Source organism: Antennarius striatus, chromosome 21, assembly GCF_040054535.1.
Source record: "Antennarius striatus isolate MH-2024 chromosome 21, ASM4005453v1, whole genome shotgun sequence".
Classification (NCBI taxonomy): Eukaryota; Metazoa; Chordata; class Actinopteri; order Lophiiformes; family Antennariidae; genus Antennarius; species Antennarius striatus.
This window is the reverse complement of record NC_090796.1, coordinates 9644907-9667013: the sequence shown is the minus strand read 5'-3', so window position 1 is coordinate 9667013 and position 22107 is coordinate 9644907. Positions and strand designations below refer to the sequence as shown.

Below are 22107 nucleotides of genomic sequence, written 5' to 3'. Positions count from 1 at the left end.
TCCCTGCTTTGGCTGGTCTCTGTACAGCGTGGTGTAGGGTTGCAAATGATTTCATATGGGCAGAGAAACCACATGCCTCCAGCTGCCAGTGCTCTCTATATGTTCTATGCAGTAAACAGACTGTCCGAGATCTCATTACATAAAATGGGCATGTCCACTCAGTCACAACACTTTTGGTCTTATATATTGTTTACGTGATAAGCTGCAATAAAGTGATGATTACAAACTTGTGTAGCTGTGTCATGGAGCACATTTTAATACATTTAAATCATGCATTTTGTGTATATATTGTCAAGCATCAACCTAACATCTTTCGGTGTTTTCTTTGCGTCAGATATTCTGACTGATAGCTACACAGTGTTCGTTCATTGGTCTTTGATTTGCAAAGTTGCGTAGATTTAAAAAAAGAAATTAGATAAGGCTCCTGAATGGTATGTTGACATCCTTCATTTGTTTTTCATAATCTTCTTCAAATATCTTTATTTGCTCTGGGGTGAAATGATTTTTCCAATCACCTACTTCACCTGTAAAGAAAGAATTTACAAGAGAACACAATAACATTAGATGTGTAGATCATAATTGTATGTTGACAATACCAATAACAGATTTTCCCAGATGTAATAATAGTTGCTGTATCAATTACTGAATCCACAATTTTCTTAAATATCTCTAAGAGCACTGTTTTCTGTTGGCTTTTGTTGTTTGGTTGGAAAATAAAACTAAAATTTAAAAATTACCATAACCCACCATAACATTAAGACAAACATCCATCTCTGCATTGCAAACAGCAACAGTTAGTCATCCTTGTTTAAGAATTTAAACGATGTAGGAATTATCTGATCATTTATAATTCATAATTAACAGAAAAATCAAAGGTCAGGAATCTGGTAACCTCTATGTGGCCTCAATGTGTATTATTTTTCAAGGCGAGGAAAAAATAACACTACATATTATCAGAACAGTGAGTCCTTTTTTGTGAAGCTTATGCTGATGTATTGTGTGCACAGATGAGTTTATCCATTGCGTTATTTAATATTTCAATTAGTATTAGAATATTAAACAGCACTTCCAATAGTTTGGATCAATGTCTTCACTTTGGACTTGGACAGACTCACCTTTTCTCATGAAGGGAGAGATTGACTGATCAAAAACAGATGGTGGGATGCAGGAGTAGTTAGTCATTGGATTGTCCTTCATGTTCTTAAAGGTTGTGTTCTCCACAATTTTATCGATGACCTCATCAGAGACTGATAAATCCAGGAACCTCATGATTCGCTCCACTTCATGTCGAGGATTCTTGTGGGGTACATGTGATGATAAAACTTTGTAGAATAATTCTATTATAGGGTGCAAAGGTTAAAGACAGGTCAAAGAGTTCTCATTACCTCTTTCAAGTCCTCGTAGAAAAGGTAGAGGATGTTCCTCTTCTCTTTCTCTAACCAGTAACCTTTCACATGGTCGTACCAGGAGCCCCAAGACACTGTAGAAACCATCATTGGGATGCATGAGTCTAGTTAAAGGTTTATACCAACCGTGACAACAGAATCCACTCATCAAACAATCTGATTCATGAACAGTTAATTTAATTTTGGTTGATTAGATCAACTTGTTATAATGTTCTAACAACTCACGTTTAATTGAGGTAAAAGAATGAACTTATCATCAAAAGCTCTCTCTGGCTGTTCTGTAAGCTCTTTAATTTGTCACTCAAGTCAAGTCAAGTATTTTTTCTATGTATTGCACCCTTATTGTAAGCTATCCAGAGATGGTATCTGTACTATGAATCAAGTTCAACCGTTACCCAGGGAGTCGGGGTATCTTGTAGTTGAGTCGACTGAACCTAAATATCTCAGTCATGATAAACAGTCACAGGAAGTTGATATTAACTCTGTAATTCAACCCCCAACTTCCCAATGTATTTATGAGAATATGCACATAAAAAATCTGGGGTTACATGCTGACTATTACCGAATCCGTTACCTGACATGTCGGGACGGGTCTATTATGCGATCAAGTGTGGTGCACCCTAGTTAGTGATCTAACATTATCAATAACAATGAAACTAAGTGTTGTGTGAATCCTTTGTTGTGTAATCATGAATTAACGTGTCTAAATATCAATCTATTATGGAAATATCCTATATCACTCATTTAATCATTACTTCTAGTTAGAATGAACCAAAATTTTAAAAAAATATTCTTGTTTCTTTGGTATATCACACGGAAAAAATATATATGAGACAAAAAATACAAAATGCAAATGAAATACAAAGTTGAAAATGCAAATCAAATTATATTGTTTTGTAGTGTAGATCTCAGGGAACATTATTTTCACATTTGTCTAGATTTCTGATTTCAAATTTCTGATTTCTGCAGTCTCGCAGGATTCATAGTATACGGTTATGCAAAAGAATAGCGGGTCGTTACTCGAATAAAGTAGCATGTGATTTAGTCTACTTACACTCCCCTCGCATGAACTTGTGGATGTACCCCTCCCAGGGCCCTGGCTCAGGCTGGCACAGATTCATATTGTCAAAGTAGAAATAGCTCACCAGGTTGTCTTTGGCATTGCGTGCCACGTATATAATCTTTACACACGATTAAATGGGACAAAAAAAAGACACAACAGTTATGGAGAGAATTTGAACCTTGAGATGGAAGAATTACAGACTAAGCACTTCTGACTATTATTTTTTGCGAGCCCTATAATCATAAACGTCAAAAATATTGCATCACAATTGAATGTGATCTGTTCTTACTTTGCAGTTTTTTTCCAAAAATCCAGGTGGCACCAAATGAAAGGGAAGATGTGTTTTTATGAGTCTTGGCGGATTCATATTCTTCAGCAAATCCAGACCTGAAACAGCATTTCAGTTTAAAGAAAGTAAATGTTTCCTGAATGATTGAAACGCTTGTTTGTGTATTTGCGATGCTATGACACAAAAAAATTACCTAAGATCAAAAGTGCCTAAACATGAAAGAATAACAAGAAGCCAGTTACAAGAGGCACACATTCAGAGCATCTACAGATCATACATGAAATTTAAACTCGTCCACTTTTTGAGGAGCTGTGGACAGACCACAGCCATTATCACATCTTCAGGACCAATTCATGGATAGAAGGACCAGTGTAACCCAGAATAACCCCATTACAAGGCATTCTAAAAATGGCAACTGCTCATACTTAGTGGATGTTGAAACTGTAGTTGCCAAGCGTTTTGATTTGACCTTCTCATGACACACTGCTGCTTACTCTTACATTTACAGTATGATCCTGTGAATGATTGCTTTCTCTTGAAGTGCTCTGATGACATCTCTCCAAAATTGCTTTGGAGTTTATATCATGTCACTGTGACATTATTACAGCTGAATACTCTTTATAGTTGACTATAAATTCATGTCAAAGTTTTACAATGAAAAATAATTTCCTGAGTCGGTCAGTGGGTCATCATCGTGCAGAAGGGTTATTCTCGGCTGACCATTTCATTCAAAATCTAGCCTAAACTGTTATGAAATTATTTTCCCAGGGATGTGATTTCATTTGAAACAGTTGAATAACAAGAATAAAAAACATTACTGCAAAGCATGCACACCTGAGGGGATGGGAGGTGGGGAGTTGATCTCAAGGAAAGGACTGCGGATGGGTGTCGGGGCTCGTTTACAGGCCGCAGCATCTCCGTTGTGAAGGAGCAGATCAATTATCTCTTGGGTCCACGTTGTCCCTGGTGATGAACACAAATTAACACAAATTTGATTCATTTCATTTTCTAAATCACAACAGACTCAATTACAAATTGCCTGCTCATTCATACTATTAATACTGTATGAGTGTCTATGAGTGTGTAAGGCGGCACGGTGGTGCAGTGGTTAGCGCTGTCGCCTCACAACACGGTGGGTCCGGGTTCGAATTCCGCTATGTGCAGAGTTTGCATGCTCTCCCCGTGTCTGCGTGGGTTCTCTCCGGGTTCTCCGGCTTCCTCCCACCTCCAAAAACATGCACTTCAGGTAAACTGGCCGGTCCCAAATTGCCTGTAGAATTTAGTGTGTGTGCGTGGTTGTACGTGTTTGTGTGTGGTGCACTGGCGTCGTGCCCAGAGTGTGCCCCACCTCACGCCCTATGCCAGCTGAGATAGGCTCCAGCTCCCCGTAACCTGCTACAGCAGATTCAGCAGCAGCATATGAATGAATGAATGAATGAATAGGTATGATTTTATGAAAATTAAAATTCTCAACATCTATTTTCAAAAGAATATTTTTAGAAACACTGCTACACACTACACTCTACTCCTTTTCCAAGATAATACACCTATTTGACAGGCGCTGAATAAACAGCATGATTATGACACAGGTTAACCTTGATCCCTTCAAAATAAAAGGCTTCTGAGCTCTAGATAAAAATATGGATCATCTGACCTTCTCAGAGATATTCAGTGTCGCTATTGTCACATGTATGGTGCAGGAGCATTGCACAAATCAAACTAATTAAAGACTCTGGATCACCAGATCGCAAATGTGACATGGATGGAGAAACTTTGTAAAGATCTGGACTTTGGTTTGTGCATTTATATAATACCTCTCCATGACATTTAAACAGAGTCCAGTCATTGCTTCTTGAGTAATCCCTCTGACTGACAGTCATGCAGACAGACAGAAAATATCAACAAAAACATTACCTTCTAATGGAAATAAAGAGCAAATGTAATGGTACACAGAAAATCCAACTGTTATATTATTGTACATCACTGGTTTATTATTAAAATTATATTAAATATAAGCAGATTTTTCTCTGTTCACTATTTTTTACCAGAAAAATATAATTCAAACTATTTCGCTTGCTGATTGGTCGATTTTTACAAAAGATTAATAATACAACTGTACCTGCTTTTGGGTAAGTGGCGATGAGAATGTCTGAGGGGTCTGGAGAAAAAGCCCAGATGGAATCCCAGATCTCAACAATGTAGCTCATGAGAGGAACTCCTTTCACAGGGATGAGAGGGAAACGTGTGATGGAGCCACTGGCCTCCTGGATGGCTTCCTTGTAGGTAAGCTCTTCCTTCTCTGCCATGACTGATGCAGTTAGAATTTTACTTGAAGAATTCCAGAAACAGGTCAAAAAAAGATCTCCAAAGTCCTGTATCCTGCTGCTTGTCCCTCAGCAGGCTTTGAGACCTTTGTCTAATATTACCAGTTGATTTGAATCTCCTCCTCCTTGACTGTCAGACAATTACTGCTTTTTCTGTGTCCCCTCCTTGTCTGAGTCCTGATTTGTTAATCCTTTCCGTTTCAATCCATCTGAGTCCTAAAACAACCGTTCCTGAGGTCCTGGCTGGAGCTTGTGTGCTTCAGACACCGGAGGCTATTTCCTTTTTCCCTCCCCCAATCTTTTTCACTTTAACTTGTGGGTGTGTTTGTCTCAAGTTCTTGATGGTAATCAGTGGAACATTCACAGGCGGGCATACTCTAAAATGGCTTTATTTAATTTTCAGTTTCATTTCGCATATTACTTCTAATACAGTTCTCATTAATGTTTTGAAGAGCTCCTGCTTTAATTTGAGGAGGGAACAAGGAAAAGTCTCTAAAGTGATTTAAAAACCTCAAAGATACAAACTCAGTAATTACAAAGTCAGACAACAAATAATTATTTAATGCAGGATTATGTGACGCACACTCACTGAAGAAACTGAGTCTGTGTAATTATTTACTGAATGTAAAATTCAACTCTTTAAGGCTGACATAACATTTATAGATGCTTTATAGCTAAAAGACCTTTGGACTTAAATAAAACATCGGCAAAGAATTGCCCAATAAAAATAACATGTTTTCATTTCAGCTCTTAAAAACACGAGGTGTGTATGTGGACTTAAAGCTGGACAGCAAACTACAAATTCCCTTGACCTCGGGGAATATTATGTTGAGTTTAACCACAAACAGTTGTATAAATGTCAGACTTCATGCTTTCTGCAGTCACAATTCTGCCAAATTTTCAACAAAGAAAAGCTAAAGTGGACAGTTACTTGGATAATGTAGTAATTAACAGTCGTTTTCATATTCCTTAAGTTTATAAAGCACACACACTAGAATACATGCTTAATTACACCTGAGTGTATTAAAGTCAAAGATGTAGATCAGAGGTAATATAGCCCGTGTGGATGAAACTTTGCCTAAACAAGCAGCCTCAGCAGAATGAAGAAATGAACTAAACTAAGGAAAACTATAAAGATAATATGAAGAAATGAAAAACAGAAAGGTCATGTTGCATTAACACACATGCTATCGCTTCAGCTAAAGGTGATCTTTGATGCTCAAACAAACTTGGCCCCATAATACATTGTCAAGAAATTTGATCAAGACACTCCATTGTGACTGTCAGCTTTTCACCGCACCCCATCTTCTAGTTAACCATACATACACAGCTGTGGGCCAGTTTACCTCCCCACACCCACTCTCTGTCTGTGAACTCATCATAATCCAGACTACCAGTGCCACATCAGTAAACACTGTTAAATGGATTTTTGAGCGATTTTCTTCAAGAACAAAAAACAAACTGAATGGAGAGATTAAGTTGAAATGTTTTAAATACATTTGTTCCTTTAGAGCATACAGTCTTTGCAGAAAGGGGGAAAATAACATGGAAGAGACCAAACAAGATATATCACTAACAGTGTGTACTAATACTAAATCCTTTGGCTCATGTCTCTGTGGATAAATTGCTTTATCCACAGAGAGGTTAAGCTAATAGAGAACTGCTTGCTCCCACCCCACCCAAGGAGCTCAGTGTTTTCTTTAGCATGTAGCTCCACCAGAGTTGGGGGATGTTTCAGAAGGATAAAAGCATGCAAAGAAAAGTCCAGTAACAAAATAACAGAGCAGAAGCATGTAAAGGTAAAAAAAATCTGTGAATATGAATGAACTTCAAGTCAGAATTTTGTTTTCTTCTGTAGTCACAGATGTAAAATCTGCACAGATGCCAAAGGGAACGTTAAGAGTGAAGCCAAACAACTCAGCGTAACCGCCTCCACATCTGCAACACATTTTTATCTTGCCTGCAGTAAATCTCACTGATAATATTTTTATTAAATGGACATAGCAAATCCGAATCATTAAAAATGCAAGATTTTCAGCTCAAATCTTATATTGTCAGCGAGACCAACAAATATAAGATAGAAAAAGAAAAAAGTCACTTTCCAACTATGTATGGGATTCCAACTTGAGGGATAAGCAAGTTTATAGAATTATGCAAGATTCATCTCAAGATGACATTATTCAGTAAATACCACATCTGTCAGTCTTGTAATGAGTCTAGTGCATTTTCTTTTGGCTACATGCAATGGAAAAATATCCAAACTCATTGAAATTCATACAAAATCAAATAATTCCACAGATATAACAAAACTTTTAAGTTATTGAAAATTTAAATATCAAAAAGGCACAGCCACTGTAGTTATTATCAATAATATATAGTTTATTGAAAATTTGGTGAACCTGTTGTATATTTTGCAAAGCATGCACTATACAAAAGTGTCATTTTGCTGTTTTATCGTCAGGAAAGTAGGAACAATAATTACACGTAATGTTTTCTGTAACGTTTCAGGAGGAAACCTTTGTTACCAGGAAAATAAAAATGATGTAATTTGAGTCTAAATCAAAGCATGGTAACACTTTATTTTAAGGAACACCTATTCACCATTAATAAGTTGCTTATTAACATGAAAATTCGTTACATATTGGCTCTTAATTAGTCATTATTAAGTACTTATTAATGCCTTGTTCTGCATGGCCTTATTAAACAACCAGTAAGCGGTTTAATAAATGAAGTATTTGTACTTGTGCTGTCTTTGTTATTGTACCACTGAATGAGAGGGAACCTACTGTATAGATAGATCCATTTTTCAAAGATGTAACCCATCACTTCTTTATTGCAGCAGTAGTTATGTGCTATAACATATTAACTAATTGTGAAAAGGAGGCAACTTTAGATTAGGGAACATGTGTTGGTTAATAAGTGTTCCACTATTAGTGAATTAGTAATGATCAAGATGTCACTTTAGTATGGGGAACATATTCTATGTAACAAAGACTTAATTTAGAGTTATTTGGACACTTAATATTTGTAATTTTGTGTTTTGTTATGTTCATTAAGTGGTATTAAGGGAGAATAACTATCCCTGGGGTACTACAACCTTATTAAGTCCATACTAAGCAAAGCATATTGAGATCGTAATTCATATACAACAACTTCCTTACTTAATACTAATAAGCAAGAATTCTGAGGTTATTGAGGGAAGACTCTTAGTTAATGGCTTACTGGTTGTTTAATAAGGCCATGCAGAACAAGGCATTAATAAGTACTTAATAATGACTAATTAAGAGCCAATATGTTACTAATTTGCATGTTAATAAGCAACTAATTAATGGTGAATAGGTGTATCTTAAAATAAAGTGTTACCCAAAGCATAAATCTTGACAGAGTAGATGTAGCTTATCATCTTCATTTGATTAGATGACATCTTATGAACAAAATGCCACATTTATCCATTGTGTCTAATGAAGCTTAATAAAATATTTCCACAATATTTCTTCCCTTTACCTCAACTCTTAAAAGACATTAAAAAAATTGAGACCTGTTAAACTTACTGTACTTTTATTTTATTTTGCACTTAATTTGTGAGTTGACATAAAGGTACAATTTAAATACTCTTGTGGCTATCTAAAAATGACATTATTTTTAATATTTTAAATTTTGTTCAGTTCATTAATGGAAAGTAATAAAACTCAAAGATCAGGCTATAGATTGAATTAGTTTGAAGTGTGGTGCTTCGGGAACAGTTCTTTCAACTGACATTGGCATTCCCTGCAGTCTGCAGCCCTGCAGGGTGCTGCTAATCCCATCATGGCCACTGAGGTGTCCTATTTCCTGGGTTTTAACAGGTGAAAGAATTTATTCTTTGTAAACCGGTTCCCAACTAGAGGTTTTGTAAAGACATTGATTTAATCCATTTGATTACAGGTGATGTGATATGTAAGATTATGTTTTAATCTACCACATTTCATGAAATAGTGGATTTATCCTCTATCAAAGAGGCAACAACTCTCCAGATTGTCTTGGGTACTGACTACCAGCTAGATTTACACAAACAGGAACAGGTCTTTGGTAAAACACGTGTTGCTGCCATTACATTGTAAACAACTGTTCAACAGTTTTGTGTTGTCTGTCTACAGGTTGAAGTTAGAGTCAACTCTGGTTTCCCAGAGATAAACTAGATTTATTTCTTTGATTTGCCAGACCTTATTGAAAGATACACGTGGGTTGAGTACTACAAACTATTTTAGGAATTTTTGTAAATAAACGGCAGTCATTGAGTGCATTTTAAGTTCAATCATTACCTAAGATAAGTGGGTTTTATTATCAGCATAGCTATTTATATAATAGAGTACAAAGTCAAACAACAGTAACGCAGTAACGTTTAGTTGTTGTGAGTAGAGCGCAACATTTGTCCATGGCATTACTGTGGGTCCTTTGTAACTGGAAACTAATCTCCAAAATCTGAATGCGGAATCAAACATTTTCAGGAAATTGCCCCACTGATAACAGTTCATCCCATCCAAGGGGTTGTTTATGGGAGACTACTGACTCACATAGTTCACGGACTGTTATCCATAAACACGAACGGGCTGCACTCCGTTCTATGTCACCTTTAGATTACATTTTTGTTTTTTTGTTTTTTGTTTTCCCTGATTTATGAAAAAAACAAAACTGTAGTTTTAGCTTAGATTTTTACAAGAGAAAACCATCATGTATTGGGAGGGTGGGCTTGGTAATGATTGGAATTTGGCATTTCGAAAAAAGGAAGTTTTAATAACTTTGGTCAATTAGTTTTGATAGCCGCAAAAGGGCACAAGCCAGTGTCTAACTGTGCCGGTCCCAAGTCCGGATAAATACAGAGGATTGTGTGGACGTTTGTCCTGGAAAGGAGAGGAATGAAGGTTAGCTGCAGTGACAGAGTACATGTGTGTGAATGAGAGGGACCCAAGTGGATGAGTGAGGTTACAGGGAGAGGAGATGAAGAAGGAGGAGGATTTTAAGTACTTAGGGTCAACAGTCCAGAGCAATGGAGAGTGGAAAAGAGGTGAAGAAGCGTGTACAGGCAGGATGGAACGGGTGGAGGAAAGTGTCAGGTGTGATGTGTGATAGAAGAGTTTCAGCTAAAATGAAAGGAAAGGTGTAAAAAACTATGGTGAGACCAGTGATGTTGTTTGGTCTAGAGACAGTGTCACTGAGGAAAAGACAGGAGACAGAGCTGAAGGTAGCAGAGATGAAGATGCTGAGGTTCTCTCTGGGAGTGACCAGGAAGGATAGGATCAGGAATGAGTACATCAGACAGCACATGTTAGAAGTTTTGGAGATAAAGTCAGAGAGGCCAAACTGAGATGGTTTGGACATGTCCAGAGGAGAGATAGTGAATATATTGGTAGAAGGATGCTGAGTTTTGAACTGCCAGGCAGGAGGCCTAGAGGAAGACCAAAGAGGAGGTTTATGGATGTAATGAAAGAGGACATGAAGGTAGTTGGTGTGAGAAGAGGATGCAGAAGACAGGGTTAGATGGAGGCAATTGATTCGCTGTGGTGACCCCTGAAGGGAAAAGCTGAAAGGAGAAGGAGAGGTCAATGAGTTTAAATCTCAACATAAAAAACTGATTAAATCTCCTCTACAAACCATTTCAAACGGTACGACAGCTCTTGTTCTAAATGTATTAACATTGAATATGTTGCATGAAGCAATTGCGGCAAAAGAGACTTGTCACATAACACAAACACAGTGCAGTGGATAGAATACAGTTGCGCGTCATTGTCTTCATTTACAAGTTTTACGGTAGATCTCAAACAGGAAACGGAAGTGGAGGTGACCACTTCCTTGGCAACAAGAAGATTTAGAAGATTCAAAGCGTTAACTGTCATGTGCGCAGTAAAGAAGCTGGAAATGCGCTCTCTGAATTTCTTGTCAACTTTAAGGTTGTTTTATTTTAACGGCTAGGTTTTGGTGTAACGAGCGACGGGAGTGAGTTTCTCCGAGCTAGATGTCAGGAGCATTTCGTTGCTGCTCATGTGTAGTAAGTGTGATAGCCAGCGAGCTACATCCACGAAATGAATTTGCTCAAGTGGTGCCTGGTTCAGATATGCGTCGTGTTGTGTGGATGTTTATCAGATAAAGACAAAGATTCAGGGTTCCCTTCAAACGCCGATGTCAGCCCGACAGACATGGAGTATTTCAGCTCAGGAACGCCGCCTCCGGGACTTCCTGAGGCTGTAAACATCACCGATGTCGGTACCGATGAGCCGGTCACTCAGGGCTCCGATCTGAAGTTCACGACGCCCGCTGTGTCTGAGGGTTCCACCGAGACACCCTCCGCAACCACTGCCCAAACTGTGGTGCCTTCCGAGGGTAAATATCACCTAGCTCTCGGGGTTTTTAAATGTTAGATATCCTCACGAATACCTTCATCAGTCTTTAGCCTGTGCAGGTATGCGGGATTCACACCAGAGCCCACTGGACCGCATATAAATAAACTCTGTTACATCCTGCTTAGGTGCTCTTTAGCAATCTAAGCTACTTGTTTTATTTGTTGATATTTGAGAAGATCTTGTATTTCTCATGGTTTTAATTGTCTTCTTTTAACAGTTATCATTATTATTATTATTATTATTATTATTATTATTATTATTATTATTATGGTGAATTTAAGAAACAACTGAGTTCTTAGGGCATAATGGGAGATTTTAAGAAGAGCTTGTCTAAAATGAAAAGGTGAACCATTAAATGAATTTTTTTTTTTAAAGTACAGTACACAATGCAAATATACTGCACAGTCTTATTTTGGCTGTTTCTAAAAAGATCAATGTCAATAACATTGGAATAAATAAAAATGGAATATAATTCACTCTTCAGCTTTTGGTGCATAGCTCAATAATTTAAAAAAAAAAATTAAACCAGGTGAAATTATGTATTTTCACACACAGTTGAAATTGTCCTCACAAAGAACTGTATTCTTTTGTTGTCCAGGTTGTCTGTGTGATTTAACCCCTAACTTTTGTGACATTGGCTGCTGTTGTGACAATGTTGATTGTGGTATCAGCAATCTGAGCACTGTCTTCACCGGATGTCCACAGAAATCCCTGTAAGTTATCTGTACATGCTATTAATTTGCAGGGCATACGTTGCACATTGTTAGCATTTCAGATCAATATTTTTTATTTTTAGGTCTGGAGTTTGCATTGAAAAATGGCTGATATTCAAAGCTAACGTGGATTCATCTCTCATTACACAAACTGACTCCTTGTTTTGCATCAGGACTGAAGGTACGTACATTTGTTCATAAATATATCTAATCTTAATCAGTAAGGAAATATTTGATCATGTTACAAAAGTGATATACAGTATATATATTTGTCCCAGTAATTGCTTTAAAAATGTCAACATCTCCCAACAGAAAGTAAACCCCAGACTCTTCCAGCTATATCTCGGTTTCCAGCTTTAGGGGACTCATATCATTTCTCACCACTGGCACCTACGAGTAGCAGTTACAGCAGACCTTTCTACAGAGTAAATGGTTTTTTATAACAATGTAGAAATGTTTGGAGACTCTAAATTATTAGATGGCATTGTGTTAAATACGTGAAATCCACATAAGACTGATTGCTTTTTAATAGGTGGATGATGTCATCCAGACATATTTCTCCAACTCATCTGTGCACGGTGTTCTTCGCCAGCCATCTCCAGGAACCGCCTCTGCTTTCTGCACCAACCGCAACCCTGCAAGTAAGCTCAGAGTCTAAAAAGCAGATGCAAACAATATGTGATAAATTCTACCCACAGTTTATCTCAAAACCAATTACACTCATTTTAGTTTCTTTTTCTAAATGCCCTCCGTTTTCATTTACTTTAAGAGTTCTTGAGGTCCGTGTCTCAGTCTTGTGCCCGTGTGTTAACTTATCAGTCATGCAGCACTGACCCAAACCTCAATGCACACTCCTACTTCTCCGATCTTTGTCTGGTTAAGGTTAGAGCCCTGCTTGCACTTATTGCTTTTATATTTTGGTAGTTTTTCTGTCAGAATTTCACTGCAGATAGTTGATACATATGTTTTCTTTACAGATTCCGTTAGCTGAGATGACACAAGTGCCAGATTTTCTGGTAAGTTGCTGATTGTGCAGCTCAAATTCATATATGGCAGAAATGCTATCAAGTGGCACTTCACCTACCACTATAAACAGCGCGTCCTTCATAATATAGTACATCTGGATAAGATTTTTCAGGTCACTTTGGGGCGAGGTACAGTTGAACTAAAATTAATAACCACATAAATAAATATAGTAGGAGGATGAACAAGGCAACATAACTTCTAACCTGCCCTTTACATAGATTGTACCCTGCTGTTTGATTGTAATGTGCATTCTGTCATCAGTAAGTGTATAAGACAGGAACATGATAAGCTCCGTGTACATGTTACACATGTGCAGTGTTTTAAGTCCTGAGATATGGACACAGTATATGCGTGTGCTCTTTGCACATATATATCGAACATGTACCAACTATAAAACATGGTCCACATCCCTGACCTGGAGCAAAGAGAAATGATCCTCTCTAGTGTCTGTAGATCAGGAGGGTCATTTTCACCGAGGGCCACATCAGCATAATGGCTGTCCTCAAAGGACCAGATGTAACTTAAAAATGCAAGTAAATGTAACTCGATATAAAGTAAAATAAATGGAACTACCGTACTCCTTAATGTTAAATAACTCTGTATTTATTACTTGTTGAAGTTACAAATGTTACAGTTGCACAGAAAAAATGTTTGTTTGTTGCTGTTATGTTTGTCAGGTTATTAAACCCACATAATTTCATCAATCAAAGATCAAAACTATCCAAGTGAATAAAGAAAAATAACATCAAACACAAGTCATGACATTAACTTTGTTCAAAACGTTTTTTGTCGGAGTTTTGGGCTTAATTACTGCATTGTGGGTAGTGTAGTTTTGCTCAAAGCACACTTTTGGCCTAATTATTTTAAGACACTGACGTTTTATGCTCTCGTAGGCCACATAAAATGATGTGGCGAGCCACATTTGGCCCCCGGGCCTTGAGTTTGACACATGTGGTCAATAGCAAACTGGTTATTCAGTATGGAGTTATCGGCCCCTAGAGGTCAAGTGTGTGAATTAAAAAGGAAACACTTTCTACCAATAGTCAATTCCATTTCAAAACGTTTTTTCTTCTTACCTAAGCAGCTGCACTATCTTTCGTTCCAGATCCCAGTTACTCCACTTTCTGACTGGCCAGCACCAAGAGTACAAAACAACTCTTGTGTCAATGTGGTGAAAGAGGTGAACACAATAAAAGAGTGACTTTCTATTCAGCAATTGTTTCTTTAATTTGCAAATTTGTCAAATTCAATTCTCACTTTTTTGTCTTCCCCAGGTTGAGTTTGTCATAGGATACACGGGCAAAGGGGAGCTGACTAATGCAACAGTGAACGTAGTTCTGGTTGATGTGGATCTAAATCAGTTGCTCCTGCAGACACACTCTGTACAGTTCCAGGTATCCTGTTACGACCATACTGTAGATCTCAACATTTGAGTAAAAGTTTCGATCAATTATTTAAACCTTTTCTTTCTTCCAGATCACAACAGCAGAACCCACTCCAGGACTACCTGCAGTCGTCCCTGCAGTCGGATTCAGAGCTGGATCGCCTATTGTGGGTCGCTTCAACAAAAAAGTGGAAGTTGTATCCTAACAAACATCACAAGCTTTTCTCCAAGGTAGCATTTCATTTCTAGAACCAGATTTGTCAGTTTTGGATCCAGGATCCTTGACGGTGAGTCAGGTGACCACACTGGGGGTGTCAGAGAGCTGGGAGTGTTCCCCCGGCCCCGGCAGCCGAACACCCATCCTCTTCAAACACAACGCCATCGCTGGCTGCATGTTCAGGTGAGAATTCACTAGTTCTCTGTCTAGTTTGATGTTTCTTACCTGAAGAATATTATTATTATTATTATTACAATGTTGGGTTTAATTCTGTCTTCTTTGTCGCTTTGCTGTCTTTGTGTGGTGTTTAGCCCTCAATCTGCTAACTGCTCAGAGCTGCGTGCTCAGATTTACAGGATATTACAGGGAGTTGCTGTTCCTGACGTGATTTCTATGAACTGGGGCTCCCAGCCAGACTGGACAACAGTCCTCACCCAGAAGTGTCCTGTCAACCTGAAGGTACCACCGACTCAGGAAAGGAAAAAAGTTTAAAAAACTTCTGGAAAATCTAAATCACCTGTATGCTTGTTGAGATGAAAACAAACAAAATGTTCACAATCCGCTGTATTTTGTTAAGGAAAAACTGTTTGAACGTATTTTTCTAATAATTGCATACCTGAGAAAAAATGGTAAAAAAATTTCAAAATATCAAAAGGCCCTTCTCCCATGAAAGATGTGCATAAAGTTTAAAGATACAAAAAAATAAATTAACAAACCACAATTAACCACATGCAAATTTTTCCAGAATTTTCTAAAGGATGTTTTTTCATTTTGTTCTCTCTCTTACTCTCAGGAAACATGTAAAGCAGGCTGCGTCCTCCCTGTTTCTGCCTCTATCCAAATACTGTGGGCTCGCCAGGGTCTCGTAGACCTTCCCCAGAGTTACATTCTTGGAGCCAAATACATCTTCAAGTGTCAACATTTCCAGGTACACAAACATATTCGTACTGGATTATTTTAAGGTCGGGATAAAAAATGAACCATTCATCAAATATTTCCATAAAAAATTTTTCAAATAAGCTGCTTGTTTTTTTTGTTCCAGTGCCCTGTGTCGTCTCCTATTGCTCTCACCATGGAAGTCACATTTGCAGACGCAACTGTTTACCCAGAACCCCCCTGGGGTTCACCTCAGCCTAATTGGAAGTTTCCATTTGGTTTCTTCACTAGAGGCGCGCCTGAGCTGGATGGGCACGTTGTTACTAACGGCAGTGGCACTAAGAAGGTCACATGGAGTCTAATGCTGTTCACAGTAATGTTGGTAACAGGATTAGCATTCTTTTAGTTAGATCTGTAAATGTAGAGCAGCTAGTGAGGTTTAAAGGTGTTTTTTTCTGGAGTAAAAATAGTTTTATATGAAAGACTTTACTGCTTTTTTGTTGTTGTTGTTGTTGCTAAACTTGATTTTGCTTATAATGTAAATAGTAACCCAGTTAAAACTAATTTATTTTTTGTACATTTTCTGGAATAAATACATTATAAAATATTTTATGAGTTATTGTGTCATTAAGGGAAAGCTGTGTTCCCAGCATACTGCTCCTCTTCACTTTTCTCTTTTTGGTCTGGTTGGTTTCTGTGGGTTCGTCTCTTCTTTTGTCTTGTGTTATTTACATAGTGGAGGAGATGGACGATTGCAGATGGAGTTATGCCTTCCAGACGTATAGCAGCACCCAGCTGGTGGACAAAGCATATCATTAGCTGTATATTCATTGCCATCATCACAGACTGCTTAATTTAGCCAAGAATAAAAGTTTTAATGTTTTGAGATTTAACGGGATAAAGTTTTTTGAATGGATGTGTAGACTTACGGTGCTGGGTCGAACTCTGTCCAAAATTTCTCTGACCTCCTGAGACAATGGCACCTTTGCGGTGAAATAGTCCATGTCCTGTGGGAGAGACATGTTCTCCTCCCTCTGGATTCTCTCTATTTCCTTCTTCTGGAGGTCACAGTGAGATCTGTAAACAGCTGAATAACAGGAGATATTCTGAAGTTGTTTTTAGAAAGTGGCATCATTATAACTTCAAACATTTAGAGTTGGTGCAAATGTGTAGTTTGGCCATCATCTATAATTACCCTCGATCTTGAGCCTCTGTGAAAATTCCATGTAAGGTGAAAAGGTCTCTGGGAAGGCGGACATCAACATTTCAAAGGAAGCATCATTATACTGCAACACTTCCATCCCACTGAGGAGAGAGAGAGAGAAAGCAAAGTAACAAAAACTCAATCACAGATAATACGTCATATCTTGTAATGAAAAATGTCACTCACGTTAGTGCGGTGTGCTTGAACTCGCTTATATGGGTGTCTGGTAGATGAACTCTCCAGCTGTCAGTGGACAGACTGAACTCCTGAAGGGCTGCCCTTGCATCCTGGAGATTGTCCCTAACTCTCACAGCCTCCTGGTAGCGTAAGGAAGACACACACCCCACCTCCTCGAAACCTTGGAAGGGAAGAATAGAAAGAAAAACTCACAGAAGCCTGAAACCACCTTTTAGGTAGTCGTAGCTCCAAATAGGCATCTATAAAAGTTGGAGACAAGCAGGTTTACTGCAGTCTTCCTCTGTGTAATGTTACATGTAAGGTGTTGATGTCTTTTCTTCATCACAAAATTACCCGTACAGCAATTGATTTTAAAATAATTCAAAACAGAATGACTAGATGTCAAAACCATATTATTCGACTGTAAGGCAGTGGTTCCTGGATGTTCTCTGTTGTTCAGACACTCCTCCACTAGAGATATGTTTAAATTAGACAGGTGTGTTTACCAAAAAACACACGAAGTAGTGCAATTACACATAGGATTACTACCATTACTTTCTTTATAACCTGCTGCAACGTGCACATAGCAACCCATTCAGAGGTGGAGATTATCTGTGTTGTATTTCCTTGTTCAGAACAGCAGACTCCAAAGCGGTTTCTCTTCCTTTTATTTTAGACGTACAGCTCAAGTGTCTGATCCTGCCCCCACCTTTCAGACTGAGGCGGAGGTCAGCGTTGTCTGGCCTCAGAGACGTACGAAACTCTGCCCGGCTGGTGAACATGCGGTAGGGTTCCGTCACCCCCCGACTCACCAAATCATCAATGAGAACACCGATGTAACTTTCTGTCCGAGACAAAGCGAGTTCAGGAAGGGAAAGCGCCCAGCGGGCAGCGTTCACCCCCGCCCACAGACCCTGCAGAAACAAGGGAGCTTAGTCGATAAATAACACCAGTATGTTTCACGTGGCAAGAATTCACTCCAACTACCAAGAGCTATTATTTATTCTATTCTTGACATGCAATCAAAATGGGACTAAGAGTCAACCTAGACAGTATAAAAAATAATATTCAATAATATATTATTACACAGCATCTACTCCATAACAGAGGACGAATGCTTCAATATAAATTTCATATTTAGGCATTACTAAATACATCATAGATGCCAGTGGACAACCAGTGGATTAATGACTATCTATGCATTGTTTAAGTGTATATCCCAGTGATGAAAGACAGAGTGAATTTCTGTTTTAGGACCATAAAAAATGTATGAACCCTTAATAGTGCAATATAGACAACAGAAACAAAACACATACCTGCGCAGCAGCCTCCTCATAACCTGTAGTTCCATTGATCTGACCCGCAAGAAAGAGACCTTGAGTGCTTTTTACCCGCAGGGAAGGGTTCAGCTGAGTCGGACACACAAAGTCATACTGGACACCATAACCTGAAACAAAAGAAACTTTCAGTTTCAGGACCAATTTACTCAGTTACTCCGTCACATCGCTGACAAACAGGGTTTAGGAAGAGTCACCAGGTGTGTGGATCTCAGCTTTGCGCATGCAGGGGATTTCTCTGATGAGGCGTAGCTGTACATCAGGGGGCATAGTCATGGACAGGCCCTGAGGGTATAAAAGGTCAGAGGTCAACCCCTCAGGCTCCAGCCACACCTGGTGATTTCGGCCTGAAAAGCGAAGCACTCGTGACTCAATGGAGGGGCAGTATCTGTGAGAGAGGAGAACTGGGGTTAATATTAACATTTACAGTATGTGTGTGTGTGTGTGTGTGTGTGTGTGTGTGTGTGTGTGTGTGCGTGCGTGCGTGCGTGCGTGCGTGCGTGCGTGCGTGCGTGCGTGCGTGCGTGCGTGCGTGCGTGCGTGCGTGTGTGTGTGTGTGTGCGTGTACCTGGGTCCCTTGGTGTCTTGCTGTATATGACTGTTTAGATGGAGACTCTCCCTCACCACTCTCTCCACACCGGGAGTGGTTTGCGTCAGGTGGCACGGCAGCTGCTCTTCAGGCTAGCGAAGAATTAAGTTAGACATGAAAAATGCATCATTTATAAAGGACTGAACTGAACATTATTACACAGAAGTCCTTTGAGTTCTAAACATCTCATCGACTGTCAGTGCAGAAAACACTGTTGGTAAATTCACAGATAATGCAGCTAATTGAACTTTGATCCTATGTTACATTTTTAAAACGTCACAAATGTAGGATCCACACATCATTTTGTCAGTTTTTTGTATTTTTGTAGCTGTTGAGTCTGGTCGTCATGGTGATGGCGGAGATTGCGGTATGTGTGCACCAGAAAGGACAGTTGTTAGGTTATATCAGGGCCAGGTCACCTGCACTAGGGTAGGAGAGAGGCCAGTTTGGTAGCCGGGACTTTTGTTGACTGTTTCTGTTCTACTGGTTTTCGTTTGTTTTGTTCGCTAACAATGTGCACGTTTCCATGGAAAGCAAATGCATTCAGTAAGCCGCTGTGACTGTTTGGATTTACATTAAACATCTCGGAACGTATCCTGGAGTCATCGTGCTTTTCCACAGCAGCAGACAAATTTACAGGATCTATTCTCTGCCTCTCAAGCAGCTTTAAGGAGTTTAAAAAAACTAAAATAACAAATACTGTACTGGAACATTCTAAACATTTGTTGGTTAAAGGATCAAACAAAGATTTGCTACCTTCACATCGAAGTAAATTGAAAATATATTATTGAACTACTGATGTTGGTGTGCTGTAATAACTTATAAATTTTAGGATTTTGGTAAAAAGCACTTAATATAAACTTTACCTTGATGTGTGTGTGTTTATTAAGGAAGCTGAAAGGAGCTGGATTACTGTCAGGGGGGTGAAGCAAAGCCAAGGAGAGATCAACTGAGTCCTTCACAATCCTAGGAGGGGTCCCGGTTCTCAGCCTGCCAGTCCTCAGCCCCAGCCTGTCCCTAAGCGTCTGTGACAATCCACCACTTGAAGGGGCATCACCAATGCGACCACCTGGCGATGTGGTTTGACCAACAAAGAGGGACCCAGACAGGAAGGTACCAGTGGTAAGAACCACAGAGCTGGCTGAGATAGGGTCGTTTGCATTTGCTGAGGAGATATCAGAAGAAGTGAAAAATCAATCACCAATTGGCTCAATGCATTTTCTGTCAACTTATTTGCAGATATTGTGATTCTCTATAGAATAAATTTACTCTAATTCTACAGTGACAGCAGTGATGGATCTTTTAATATACAGTATATGTGTATAGTGTTTACATGGCAAACAGGACAAATCACACTAGCCATATTGTATGAGAAATTCATAGCTGCAAATATTAGCAGACTCCTACCCAAATGTATCCCAGTGACTCTGTGTTGTCCGGGCTCAGCTGGGTTCGGTTCTGTTACCAGAAGCTCCTCCACTGATCCCTCCAGCACTGTGAGTCTGGAAGTGGACAGCAGTTCAGACTAAATAGAAAAAGCCAGCAGAAACAGTTAATGATATTTTGTGATTCATACATACAAAAAGAGACCTTCTTTTTCATCTGCCTTAGATACCTGAATATATTCACGGTACCGCTGCCGATCCAGCTGGGCCCTTGGTCCCCAAACTGCAGGACCCTTTCTACGATTCAAGATCGAGAAATGGATCCCAGCCCAATCTCCTGCTCGACCACAAAGCCCATCCAGGGCATCGACCTCCTTCACGAGATGACCCTTCCCAACTCCTCCAAGAGATGGATTACAGGACAGGGCTCCTAGAAAGTCAGAAAATCCTTCATTAAAACCTTGACAAACAACAAAAAAACGGACAAAAAAGAAAGTCAATGAATGAAACCATGATTCTCACCAATGGTGAGTATTTTCTGCGTAACCAAAAGGGTCTCGGCTCCCGTCCTGGCTGCTGCAGCTGCTGCCTCGGTCCCTGCATGACCCCCACCAACAACAATGACATCATAGTGCTGTCGAGTAAGGTGACTGGCATTTCTGGAAACCAGGACAAGGAAACTCCTGAAAGGAGAAATCTTCTTCAGCAGCATGTGAGATGTTCACCTGCAGAAGGAGCGTGATAAGATTACAAGTGTGAACAATGCTGACTTTTTGAAAAGGAACATTCAAAGGCAAAACAGTGTTGATCATTAGTTATTTAGACAATAACGGATGGTATAGTGAAAGTGTAGAAAAACAATCGATGAGATACTGTGGAGGTTTGGTAATGAACCCTGAAAACGTGTTACTGTATATATCTCTACGATACATAAAGATAGCTTGCATTCTATACTTCAGCACGTTGAAACTAGGAAATCCAACCAAGAAAATTTCATAAATACTAAGATAGGAATGCTACTTACAATTTACGATGTTTAGGTTGCTGGCAAACTGAGATGGCGATGTGTACAGAGAGTTACAAAATAAATGGTAGAGTTACACAACCGCTTCTAGCAGCCCTTCATGGAAGCCGCCATGCTTACTGTCTTTGCCGTAATAACTGTTGTGATGGCGCACGAGAAAAGCTGTTGCTCTCAGTTCTGGGGTTTTACCTCCACATTACAGACACCTCATGTGGAGGTATACAGGTGAAATTCATACATATTGAGGTACAAAAAAATCTGATTTGTCTGCTGACTGCCACATGTCCCATAGAAACAATCACATGTTTCAATCAGAAATAAATATGGATTAATCATACAACGATCAATAAACGTCAGGGCAGCTGCAGCCCAGTCCACAAGTGCTTGGCTCGGGAACCAGAAGGTGACAGGTTCAAATCCAACGTAGACCTAACGTGTGGAATGTGAGCTGTTGTCATTTCAACTCCTGAGCTGCGCCGACGTGCCCTTCAGCAAAAGCACCAAACCCCACAAGCAGCTCCAAGGACGCTTCTACGTGGCTGATTCATCCGGTGCGTGTCTACAGACTCCCGGCCTCTATGTGTGTTTAGCATGTCGAGTGTAAAAAGAATTTTCCCACTGGGGCTTTAGGAAGAAAAGAGCACTACTGTAAACTCCAATGGAGGACGTAAATTCCACGTACGCGCGTTCACTAGTAGGTCAAAGACGCACGTGCA

At 39.3% G+C, this 22107-nt stretch overlaps 3 protein-coding genes across 4 annotated transcripts; 1 reads left to right on the top strand and 2 right to left on the bottom strand.

The window, feature by feature from the left end:
- Positions 1-45: 45 nt before the first annotated feature.
- sult1st6 (sulfotransferase family 1, cytosolic sulfotransferase 6) lies at positions 46-5339 on the bottom strand. The gene is made up of 7 exons (XM_068305126.1): positions 4878-5339; positions 3593-3721; positions 2759-2856; positions 2461-2587; positions 1386-1480; positions 1116-1296; positions 46-524 (listed from the first exon to the last, which is right to left on the bottom strand). Exons 1-7 carry the CDS (start codon positions 5062-5064, stop codon positions 412-414), a joined length of 930 nt encoding a protein of 309 aa, XP_068161227.1. The 5' UTR covers positions 5065-5339; the 3' UTR covers positions 46-411.
- Positions 5340-10926: 5587 nt separating this feature from the next.
- LOC137588057 (tectonic-3-like) lies at positions 10927-16282 on the top strand. 2 transcript variants are annotated; one of them, XM_068304807.1, is made up of 15 exons: positions 10927-11107; positions 11203-11439; positions 12058-12172; positions 12256-12353; positions 12485-12597; positions 12705-12813; positions 12942-13054; positions 13150-13188; positions 14304-14378; positions 14473-14592; positions 14675-14779; positions 14879-14982; positions 15111-15258; positions 15593-15727; positions 15842-16282. In XM_068304807.1, the coding sequence occupies exons 1-15, from the start codon at positions 11101-11103 to the stop codon at positions 16079-16081; spliced, it is 1758 nt and encodes a 585-aa protein (XP_068160908.1). In that variant the 5' UTR covers positions 10927-11100; the 3' UTR covers positions 16082-16282. The 2 variants fall into 2 exon arrangements, with proteins under 2 accessions (XP_068160908.1, XP_068160907.1); XM_068304806.1 differs by having other exon boundaries at positions 10927-11439.
- On the bottom strand, positions 16189-22039 carry mto1 (mitochondrial tRNA translation optimization 1). The gene is made up of 13 exons (XM_068304805.1): positions 21392-22039; positions 20890-21092; positions 20598-20797; positions 20390-20507; positions 19849-20147; positions 18962-19074; positions 18591-18781; positions 18373-18503; positions 17766-17970; positions 17066-17237; positions 16871-16980; positions 16605-16762; positions 16189-16470 (listed from the first exon to the last, which is right to left on the bottom strand). Exons 2-13 carry the CDS (start codon positions 21077-21079, stop codon positions 16303-16305), a joined length of 2055 nt encoding a protein of 684 aa, XP_068160906.1. The 5' UTR covers positions 21080-21092; positions 21392-22039; the 3' UTR covers positions 16189-16302.
- Positions 22040-22107: the final 68 nt, after the last annotated feature.